At 42.1% G+C, this 12,006-nt stretch overlaps 1 protein-coding gene across 27 annotated transcripts in view; it reads left to right on the top strand.

The window, feature by feature from the left end:
* ZMYND8 (zinc finger MYND-type containing 8) overlaps positions 1-12,006 on the top strand; it is a 145,917-nt gene that overhangs the window by 61,032 nt on the left and 72,879 nt on the right. For 17 of the 27 annotated variants that reach the window (XM_023550330.2, XM_023550328.2, XM_023550329.2 and 14 more), the window contains 3 exons: positions 5,074-5,292; positions 8,640-8,753; positions 11,335-11,427. In XM_023550330.2, coding sequence (XP_023406098.2) covers positions 5,074-5,292; positions 8,640-8,753; positions 11,335-11,427 — 426 coding nt within the window. Of the gene's footprint in view, positions 1-1,939; positions 2,064-5,073; positions 5,293-8,639; positions 8,754-11,334; positions 11,428-12,006 lie in introns of all 27 variants that reach the window. The other 10 variants (XM_064276165.1, XM_064276166.1, XM_023550339.2 and 7 more) reach the window with 4 other exon arrangements.

Below are 12,006 nucleotides of genomic sequence, written 5' to 3'. Positions count from 1 at the left end.
GGCACAGCAATTAAGTGTTTGGCTGCTAACCGAAAGGTTGGTGGTTTGAACCCACCCAGTGGCTCTGAGGGAGAAAGACCTGGCAAATCTCCTGTAGAGATTAAAAAAATGAAAATAAAACCAATCCTATTGCCAGCGAGTCAATTGTGACTCATAGTGAGCCTGTAGGACAGAGTAGAACTACCCCATAAGGTTCCCTAGGCTATAATCTTTATAGAAGCAGATCTTTTGGTTAGCAACTGAATGCTTAACCATGGCACTACCAGAACTCCTTCCTGCAAAGATTACAGCCTAGAAAATCCTATACAGTAATACCTACAAAAGCCAGAACCTGTGTAAGGTGGAAATCTGTCAGAGAAGGAAAATTCACTGGGCGTTTTTGAGGTAGGATTCTTAATAGAGAGTGATAGAAAAGTGATAAGCACCTTGTCAAAGGTGGAAGACAGAAGACGCGGGAAAACAAGGTAATCCTGTCGAGTTCACAGGTTTCACTGTATACACACACTCATAAATACATATTATACATGGGTGGTCTAGGTCTTATTTTATGGGTCTGTGCATTGTGTTGGAGCCCTGGTGGCGCAGTGGTTAAGAGTCTGGCTACTAATCATAAAGGTTGGCATTTTGAATCCACCAGCCACTCCTTGGAAACCCTGTGGGGCAGTTCTACTCTGTCCTGTAGGGTGGCTGTGAGTCAAAATCAACTTGATGGCAGCAGGTATGCACTGTCTTACAAGCTAGGGGATTTCACAAAGTCCCTTATTGGCCTGGGGTAGTGTACTAACAGTTGAGAAAGTCTGAGTGACAGTAGGGATCGTAGCTGAGTGGGGGCTGCCCTTTAGGACAGCCATGAACTCACCAGTTAGCCCCAGAGTCCCCCACTCCCTGCTGTCTCGTCCATTTCCAGGCTGAGTGCCAGTTCCCATTCCTCATACGCCAAGGCTAGACAGTTTTTCTTAAGAGTAGAGACATATTTCAGGAATCTTGTTCCTATCAAATGCAGGAGAATGAAAGCTCGAGCAAGGAGGGATATGTTTTTCCTTCACTCATTTATGTTAACTACGTGGCCCCTATAGGAACACGCGTTTGTGCTCCCTTTTTCTGCTCCTCTTCCTGCACATGCATTCTGTATTCACACCCAGCTAGAATAGCCAGTCCTTGGTTTACGTAGACCAGGTGTTGGCAAACTCTGGCCTGGTGCTTGTTTTTGTAAATGAAGTTTTATTGGCATACAACCACATGCATTCATTTATGTATTATCTATGGCTGCATTGGTGCTACAACAGCAGAGTTGAGTAGCTTCGGTAGAGACATATGGCCTGCAAAACCTCAGCTGTCTACTATCTGGCCATTTATAGAAGGGTGTGGACTGAGGTATTCCAGAAGTTAACAAACAGGCGTTCCCCGTTTCCTTGTTAAGCCAACCCATGGAAGGAGCAGAGAAAGGAGAACGTTTGCTCTCATAACCTGCAAGTATCCTATAATTACTCAGGTTGCAACCTGTTCACCGTATTATCAGGTTTGTAACACTGCTCTATACATGTGGAGAAGAAAAATCGTAACTCATTTTACCTGAAATGATTGACTTTTCCTTTTTTTAATGTTCAATATTTCTTATCAGATTATTTTTATGGAACAAGAAACATTTACAAGCAGCAGATAAGGAAGGTATTTGATTGACAAGGGATTAACCAGGCAGCTCATTCTTAGCACCAACTGCTGCTTAAGGGAAGGATGAGATAGTCTGGAAAGAGCATGGAATAGCCTGGCACTTCTGATGATCCTCCCAGGAACACCCATCCTAGGGCAGCTGGGGGACAGCAGCCGGGGCAGTCGGGGGAAACGTAATTTCTGAAATATGAGTATCCTGGCTTCTGTTAGGTAGAAGGGACTTGAGTAGCCTGTTAGGGAGATGAGCTGTCATATTTGATTCTTCCAGTTTCATTTAGATCTTGAATCTTCGTGTTCCATTATTAACTCGTTGGAATGAAGTTGGGCACTGAAAATAAGGCTTACGGCCATCTTCCAAAATCCACAAAAGCATCCAGGAAGACCTCACTCAGGTTAGAAATAGTTCTACTTACTTGATATATGTACAGTTATTTTCCATGGAAATTTCTCTTCTTCCAAACTCCCTTTCCCAAAGAAACTCAAACTAGGCAGACTGCAGACCTTCTACCTTAGTGGTCCTCAGCCAGGGGGCAGTATTGTCTCCCAAGGGATATTTGCAATATTGGGAGACATTTTTGGTTGTCACACCTTGGAGAGGGTGCTATTGGCATCTAGTGGGTGGAGGCCAAGAATGTTGCTGAGTATCCTGCAAAGCACAGGACAGGCCCCACAACAAAGAATTACCCAGCCCCAAATGCTAAGGTTGAGAAACTCTGTTCTAGATGCTGTTATCTTTTCATGTCCCCTTCTACTTGTATTTCTGGTAGTCTTCCTACTTTTCAGATGTTTTTCCCCCCTCCAGCTTTTTGCATTAAGCAGAACTTACTTTGAACTACAGTGAATGCTCTCTGAGGAGGTCACCAAGTTACCAGAATCCCCTCTGCATCAAGCATCATTTTGTATGGAGTGTAGGGAAGAGAGTGTGTGGGGAGACTCAGGTTCAAGTCATTGCCCAGATCCTTCTCTGGACTTAGGGGTCAGATAAGTCTTTTTTTAACATGGTTTTCCTATCTGTCAAGTAAGACTAGTGGTATTTATCCTGGTGACCTCTCTGGGTCGTTGTGAGGGTAAAACGAAATGGTGTTTGTGACAGAATCTTGAAAAATCTAAGGGCTCTGTACACATGTAGCAGGGAAATAATATTGTAATGTTATTTCGTAGAAACCAAATAGACTGCCACTCTGTCAGAAAAGCTGAACCTAAACGGGAAAGTAATTGGGTTAAGGAATGAACATGGTCACGCTTTGGAGTCTCAGCTGTTTACTTAGTAAAAATGAGAGTAGGAAGGCTTAGCAGATTGGTTAGCAAGGATCTGCCAAATCACCGTTAATGAGGCTCTTCATCAAGGAGTGTGGGAATAGCAGGGATTTTTAGAACATTAAAACTTAATCCTAAAAGCCGGGAACTAGACATGGGGGCGTGCAATCATAGCGACTCTTTCCTCTTATCCTGGGGCTCCTAGTCATTGAAATAAGGAAAAAAGAAAAGTATAGGAAATCAGAGACAAAATCGACGTTACTTAGAGATGATATGATTTTCAGTTGATAAATCTTTAGAACTGTTTATGTATGAGGTCAATATTAAAAAAACCAACAGCTCTTCCATGTACCAACAATAACCATTTAGAAAATATCATAGAAAAAGATCCCCATTTACAGTATTGACAAAAATTGTGCCATGTCTAACCAGTATATGAGATCTTTATGGAGAAAATCAATGTTTTACTGAAGGACAGAAAAGAAGCTTGTTATACAAGGAGGTTTATTCAGAGGTAGGTACTGTGATTGTGGCTAAATATTATCCCCGCTCTTATTACCAAGGAACCAAGGTTCAGAGAGGGTTGAGTAGCTTCTCAAGGTCACACAGCTAGTTACCAGATCTTTTTCATATTTACCACTGGACTATTTCATTCTTCTTCCGTACAAGGGGTTCCTAGTAGTTTCCGATAAGACATTTTAGAAGTGAGTTTCTGTAGAATGATTTTTTATGATTTGAGTGTGGTTTTGCTGGATTTCTACAGTAAATCATTCGGGAAACATTTCTCCTTACAATTTGGGGCAGGAAGACTTCTGGCTCCCCTGAGTTGGCCATCCATCTCATTTTCCTGTTGTTGTGTTAGTTCTAAATAGAAACTGGCTCATCAGCAAAGACGAGGGAGGACCTAGCATATTCACAGTCATGCTGATGGCAAATTATGTGTCGGGAGTAGACTTACAAAACGGACGATCGTGCTTTTGAGACTCAGATCCAATTGATCTGTCCCCCAGACAACTCCAAGGGAATTTGCCATAATTGTATCGGCTTTGTGAATTTGAACTTTCATATATTGGCCTCTTAACCGTATTAGCAGTTTTAGTAAAGGCAGCACCAGGGCTTCGAACTGGTTCATTCCAGTTTGAACCCCTGTTGATAATTTGCATTTCCACCCCAGATGTTGTTGTTAGGTGCTGTTGAGTTGGTTCCGACTCATAGCAACCTGATGTACAACAGAATGAAACACTGCCCAGCCCTGTGCCATCTTTACAATCGTTGCTACGCTTGAGCCCATCATTGTAGCTATGGGGTCAGTCCATCTTGTTGAGGGTCGTCCTCTCTTTCGCTGACCCTCAGCTTTAGCAAGCATGATGTCCTTCTCCAGGGACTGGGGTCTCCTGATAACATGTCCAAAGTACGTGAAATGGAGTCTTGCCATCCTTGCTTCTAAGGAGAGCTTGTAGTATATCTTCCAAGATAGACTTTTCTTTTTCCTGGCAGTCCATGGTATATTCAGTGTTCACGGTGTATTCAATATTCAACACCATAATATATTTTAACAAGATCCCCAGGTGATTCTTAAGGAGATTCTTTGTTAAAAATGCAAATTCTCTGCTGGGAACTTGTTAGAAATGCAAATTTCTAGCAGGGATTTGAGCTTCCAAGCCCTAGGCTGCACTGTGTTAAATACATACGTTACATCATTCTGTTTAATCCCAGCCACCATACCACAAAGTCAGGTGTTATTATCCCCATTTTACAGATGAGAAAACTGAAGCTGAGAGGCTAAGAGATTTGCCCAAGGTCATGTTGCTGGTTAATCAGGTGAAGCTAAAATGTGAACCCAGCTGTGTCTTATGCCAGAGCCCTGGGTAGTAACTTGTGATAGCTAGGGCTGCCTGGTGACTCCTAGATACCAGCTGTCCATCCATAGCCTCTTAAAATAGAAGAAGAAGAGAAAAAAATTATTATTATCCAAAGATCTGCGAATTCTGTTTTTAGTAGAGTAACCCAAGCTAGCTTGGCTTTTTAATAAACTTGTGAAATGCTGTCATTTTCTTGTGTTGTTATTGCTGTATTTGTTCAAATTCCTTTTGAGAATGCACACTTGTTTTGAAACCAAACCTGTCTTTCTTGCCTACATTTCAGTCAGAACTAAGACATGGTCCGTTTTACTATATGAAGCAGCCACTCACCACAGACCCTGTTGATGTTGTACCGCAGGATGGACGGAATGATTTCTACTGCTGGGTTTGTCACCGGGAAGGCCAAGTCCTTTGCTGTGAGCTCTGTCCCCGGGTTTATCACGCTAAGTGTCTGAGACTGACATCGGAACCAGAGGGGGACTGGTTTTGTCCTGAATGTGAGGTTAGTTCCTGATGAATGAATGCATTCCCTGCTACGCTTCCTCTCCTTTCTCTTCCTTCATTCTATTTGCGATTTCCCAAATAATCCAGATGCAGGGAAAAGAGAAGTGTCTTGCCTTCTACCCACTATATCCTGGGTACTCCGTTTTTGGACTGATAGCAGCAGTGGTCACAGCACTGCATCTCTGGGAAAGACAATCCGATTGAATGTTGTTTTCTGATCTACGTGGGCCTTTGGATCGCTTTGAGATCTGCACCTGTCTCCGACTCACCTGTATCAGATGTTTCAGAAGTCAACTTTGACAGCTTACATACTTTGACAAGATCTCTTGCTACTTCACCGCTTTGTGGCTCTGTCTGTAGCTGCACAGCAGCAGCTAAGCTGGGAAGACTGATTCTGGCGGATGTGGTTGCCATCTGGTGCTTTCTTTCATGCAACAAGTATTTATCAAGTGCCTGTTATAATAGGTGCTGGGAATGCTGCAAAGAATAAAAACAGGCACAAATTATATATATATATATATTTTTTTTTTTTAGGAGAAAATGACAAAAACCAAAATAAATTTGTATATAGTATGTTAGAAGATGAGCGCTCTAGAGAAAATAAATCAAGGATGGGGAGTCAGGAATGCAAGGGGGTGCAGGGTATTTCCATTTTAAATGGGGAGGTCAAGGAAAGCCTCACTAAGATTTGTGAAAGACCAGAAGGAGCTGAGATGTGAACCGTGCAGCCATCCTGGGGCAGAGGGACCTGCAGGTGGAGAGCCCGAGTCAGCAGCACACCCGGCATAGTTAAGGGAACATATATATCTCATTTTGCAGCAAAGTCTAAAAATTTACCATTCAAGCAACTATTAGGGGTTTTTACTCTTCTGAGGTGGCTTCTGTTCTTGGCAACTTCCAAGTTACGGTATTCTTTCAAAATCTGAAAAGAAGAATGTTATCTACAAAATCATTTAATATGGACTATCACTTGGATTCAAAGATAAATTGGAATTAAATCTCAAATGAAGACGCTTCCAACATGTGGGATGGAAAGATCTCCCTGATGTATTTAGTGAGATAAAGGCAAGCTGTATAAACAGTGTGTCTGATACAGCTTTTGTGTAGGAAAAGGAGAAAAATAAATGCGTGAAAAGAAACTAGTTGGTAGATCAATATGATGATGGCGTTTTAATGGTGTTCTTGGAAATTCTCTGCCTCTGAAATTGCAAAAGATGGCTGCTGGTTGTCTCGGTTACTCAGGATGGAGACCATGAAGAAGGATGTCCTCTGTGTTGGGAACCCAGCTTCATTCTGCTGTGTGTAGAACTGAAGTCTCCAGGAATTTTCTTTCATCTTGACCAAACCTTCCAAATTGGTTAATATTATGGGAAAAAACAAAAAAACAACAGTGGTTCATATAGGATACATTTGCTGCAAGTAATATTTCCTGGTGAAAGGCAGCTTAAAAAATAGGGATTTATTATCATCACTTGTAGAAAGAACCCAGAGGCAGTGCAGGGTTTGTTCAGAGCCTGAACTCTTCCATCTCTTCCTTTGTTCTCACTGTTAAGGCAGTGTGCTCTCCCATCGTTATGAGATGGTTGCTGTGGGTGGGTTCAGGTATCTCATCTGGATAGAAAACAAGAGGCCTGGTATCTCTCCTCCTATCTCTTTTCATCAAGGGGAAGGACTTTCCCCATCAGGCCCAAGCTGACTTGCCTTTGGGCTCATTGGTCAAGACTGGATCACAAGTCCCCATGCAAAAAAGGCTTGAAATTTTGCTTATCTGGCACTTTTAATCTTTGTAGTGGGAACCAGGCACTGCTGGCCAGGAGGAAGGGTGGGGCTGCGAATGACAGTTGAGCAGCCAACTCAAGTGTTTGCCATGGATAGTTACCTGGGAACTAACTGGAACTCAAACAAGCAGGTGTTCTCTGGCTATGAGTCAGGGCTCTGAATTTCTTCCAGGGATGAATTGCTACGGCAGTCAGCTGGGAAAATGAGCTATTTAAGGCTTTGGTAGCTAAGCAGTTAAATTCGTGCGTCCCGCTCTTTTTTTCAGCTTCTCTTTTTTTCAGCTTCTGAGCGACTCTTGGGTTGCCCTTTTCCTCAACAACCAACCAGACACATCTGAAAGTTCCTTTTGGAAGCCCCAGAGAGATTAAGAATTTGGATCCAGATTAATTGGAGAAAACTTTTCTTAGCTCTCCCTACACAGATGGCTAAAGACTGTTTCCTGGTATCATCAGAACTGACTATTTTTGTTGGTGCTGCTCCATGAGGAATCGAAAGCCCTGAGATGCAATACCAGATTTATGTAACAGAATCCAATTCTAGACATTTCAGCCCTCTTTTTTGATGGAAATTTCCCGTACAAAATGACATTTTGCCTATGGAGAAAGATAGCTAAGTGCCCCTTGCACAGTTTGCCGGAATGTCCCGGATGGCTTCATGTAAATGGTGACAGAGAATGAAATCATATTTATTATTAGCCCACTACCATCCTTTGGATTCTTTCTACAGGGAGACTGGCCCTTCCGTCAGTGATGTCATTGAGCTAATGTCTTGTCAGTTTCCTGAAAGATAGCCCAGAACCTTAAGAGGATCAAGTTAAGTGGTTGCTAAGAATTCACTCTGTGAGGAGATCACCCTGAAACCATCAATGGCTTTTCCTGTCAAAATCCCTTTCTTGAAACTTGAAACCCAAGGTGGTAATGACAGTTTTTTTAGGTCCCTGCTTAACACACAACTTTCTCAGATCATGTCCTCTTCATGAGCTAAATACACTTCCTAATGTAATCAACGGGTTGACGTGCCTCTTAATTTTCACCCACTAACTGGGGTGAATTATCCAATAGGCAAGTTAAGCACAGTTTTACCTTGCCTACCAGGTCATCTGTAGTGATTAGTAAATAAGTAAGCACAGCTTAGCCCGTGCTTACATTGTTTACTGGGTCATCTGTCCCTGTCAGGGACTATAAATTTGAAAAGAGGCTTTGATTCAATAGGAAGGTGCTGTGGGATTGGGAGAGAGACAGATGCCAGCCGTGCCGAGAAGCAGAATCTTTGATGCGGTAAAAAAAAAAAAAAAAAAAGGGAAATTATTCACTACTGATGATCTGGTAAGTAAGGTAAGCACGGTGCTTACTTTGCCTATGGGATAATCCGCTGCGGCCCACTGATCCAGTACACTTTGGCTAAGTAGGTTGGAGTCCTTGCCAAGTGAAACAATCTCACTTAGATGGAAATTGTTTTTTTATGTGTGAGCTTACTGGAAATACAGAATGAAAGGGAAATAAATACACGGATAGTGATTTAAATTTATTTTTTCTAACTGGACATTTGTGTAATTTTGACTCGTAGAAAATTACAGTAGCAGAATGCATCGAGACCCAGAGTAAAGCCATGACAATGCTCACCATCGAACAGTTATCATACCTGCTCAAGTTTGCCATTCAGAAAATGAAACAGCCAGGGGTAAGAAGAAAGTTCCTCTTGGTACAAGCGTAAATGGAAGTAGTGACTTTTGTTTTGTTCAGTTTACATTCCTATTCTTTGTAGGCTGAGTTTTCTAGGCCTTTGCACACATGCTTTTGGCCTTCTTGTATACCCAAATTCAAATATTTGAAAATTAAGCCTAAGGGGCTTTGGCGGTCAGTTAATTTTTCTTTCTTTCCACCTCCAGTTAATTTTTTAAAGTAAGCAGTCTGTGTCTTGAAGGGCCACAAATGGCAACCCACTCAGTCAGGAAATGATGTATAGTAGAAAGTTGGTGGGGATTTAAAATTCTGACTGGTTGTGAAGTGGAACTTCATATCCCATTGGGTAAGAGGGAGCTTTGTGTCCCTCCCCATGGGAGCTGGTAGAATTCCATTTCAAGGGAAGCTAAGCACAACCCAGTTTCTTCATAGCCATGGTCTGATGATAGAACCTATAAGTAAAAATCAAGCGTGAACGTCCCAGAAAGGGTGGGAATTTCCTTTGTTTGTTTAGTTTTGAAATGAGACCTCATGTGCAGCCTGTGCCCCTTAAAATTCATATGTGAACGAGGGCTGCTGTGTTCTTCTGGCATGTTGTACGTTTTATAGCCGTGCCCCATTGCAGGGCTCCGGCCACATCATAGTCATTGTGGTTTGTATATTTAACATGACAGTTTTCAGGAAGATGGTAGTGAAATACATTGTTTTAAAAGGTAAATCAGTATATTAGGACAATATAGTCAATATATTATGACATGTTTCCTACCGGTAAATCTAAAGAAACTTGAGGGTAGGGAGCCCTTTTCCTTTTTGTACAAAGACACTTTCATGTTTGTGAAACTTAATGCAGAGGTGTAGAACCTCAAAACTTGAGTTAAATAATAAGCTTTTGTTTTGAGACAATGCTCTGAAAGTTGATATTATGATAAAAAAAATTCAAAGCACGCCAGTGGGTTGTTGCTGAGTTGGGAACCTGAGGGTCTCTTTAACAAAACAGTCTCAATCGTCGAAAGCCCAAGTGTATAGCCTCTCAGTTTGGCAAGTTTTTTTTTTTTTTGCTATGAGTAGTTTTTATGCTGAGTTTCACAGACTAAACTATATCTTTTTAAGACTGTTCACAAAAAGAAGGGATCGTGTAGACCTGTCACCACTGTAGAATTAGAAGCCCGAAAAGAAAAATGGAAGAAGACATAAACTTCCTACGTTTAATTGTTTGATGTAAAATTGGGCAGAAAGTTGCTGATTTTTGTTGAAGCATCTTTTTAACTTAATAGCGACCAAACTTTAATTCTGGATACAAAAGGGCTCAGATGACTACAAGCGGGCAACCCATTCAGATGCCTTGCTTGAGTATAATTTGGTATTTAATTAAATCTGGTGGATTTTTTCATTGATAAGTTAACATCACCCATCCACAAACTGGGCCTTTCTTTTTAAGCTGATCAAGTAGGGCTTAAGAAAGCGATAAAAAAACAAGATGAAAAACTTTTACACAGCCCCTGTTTTGAAGTTAATTTTGCTTTTCAAAGGAAGAGCAAAATCTCCCTGTCTGAATTTTTTTCCCTATCTGTAAAATGTCTGTCGGCACTCAAAAAACCCAATTCTGGCTCATAGCGACCCTATAGTACAGAGTAGAACTGACCCATAGGGTTTCCAAGGCTGTAGTCTTTACAGAAGCAGACTGCCACGTTTTGCCTCTGTGGAGCGGCTGGCGGGTTTGAACCGTTAGCAGCTAAGCGCTTTACCTCTGCGTCACCAGAGCTTCTTCATTGACACTCACGGGAACTTTATTTGGTGTTTCATCTCTAACCCTAGCCACACCTCTAACCTTAGCCACACCTCACCTGTGGTCAGTTTTGATTATGGACAGTTGAAGCTCACCCCAAGCCTCGTTCAGAGTTTAGGTCTAAAGTGGCGGAGAGTGTGCTGTTCTGGGCATTCTTAATACAAAAAGCGGCAGGACCTGTTACTTGGGTATATACTGAAAACAAAACAAAAAAGATCAAACACATCTGGTCCCATGTTTATCCATGACCAGGCAGAATTAGAAGGCCGACCAGTTTGGAGTTCCCCAAGGATATCTTCTGTGGAACCCTTCGTTGTTGTTTGGAAACCCTGGTGGTGTAGTGGTTAAGTGCTACAGCTGCTAACCAAAAGGTCGGCAGTTCGAATCCACCAGGCGCTCCTTGGAAGTCCTGTGAGGCAGTTCTACTCTGTCCTATAGGGTCGCTATGAGTCGAAATCGACTCGACGGCAGTGGGCTTTTTTGGTTTGTTGTTGTTAGGTGCCGTCAAGTTGTTTTGCGTCTCTTAGTGACCCCATGTGACTGAGTAGAACTGCCCAATAGGGTTTTCAAGGCTGTGATCTTTATGGGAGCAGATCTCCAGGTCTTTCTCCCCCAGAGCGGCTGTTAGGTTTCAACTGCTAAGCTTTCGGTTAGCAGCCAAGCGCTTAGCCCTTGAGCCACCAAGACTTCTTAGGGAACCCACTAGAAGAACGGTATTTTAAGGCCTTTTGGTGGTATTAAGAGCTTGGTCTTCCCCTGCCATGATGCGTTTGTGTTTGTACATCTTTTATAGACAGATGCATTCCAGAAGCCCGTTCCATTGGAACAGCATCCTGACTACGCAGAATACATCTTCCATCCCATGGACCTTTGTACATTGGAAAAGGTTGGCCTTTATCAGAGAACCACAGCACTGTAGCCCACTGTTGTCTAGTTGACTGAGGATCCTACCTCGCTTTCTATGCCCCATCTCAAGTTAGGTTATTTCTCTGCACGTTCCCTGTTCCATTTGTATTTGGATGGAAGAACTCGTGATCTGCTTCACCTCTCCTCTATAACAAGGATTGCAGTGGAGTGTTGAAATCCACTGATTAGCTCCAAGTACTGCTTCTGCAAGTCATTCCAGCTTTTTCACCTGAAAAAGTCAGAGCTTTTAAAAATTAATGATTTGATTGATTTGAGCCTTCCCTCCGCTTCTCTTTCTCTTGGAGGTGTTAATGAGAGCAGCAGGAAGGAAGAAGAGAAAATTAAGCATCTGGGAAACCTCCAGATTGGCAATAAAGATGTGGCTTCCTAGAACTTGGCTTATTTACTCTACCGATAAGGGTACTTTTTTTAATGCCTGAGGTGTTTTTAAAAGTTTATGCTAAAATTCCGTGCTTCAGATTACCCTTGTAAGACTTTAGATGATGCACGTGATCCTGCTGCTAATTTCCGAACTGTTAGCTCCAAAATATGAGTAATG

The sequence above is a fragment of the Loxodonta africana genome, chromosome 24 (assembly GCF_030014295.1).
Source record: "Loxodonta africana isolate mLoxAfr1 chromosome 24, mLoxAfr1.hap2, whole genome shotgun sequence".
Classification (NCBI taxonomy): Eukaryota; Metazoa; Chordata; class Mammalia; order Proboscidea; family Elephantidae; genus Loxodonta; species Loxodonta africana.
The sequence above is the reverse complement of the archived record's forward strand: the minus strand, read 5'-3'. Positions and strand labels throughout refer to the sequence as shown.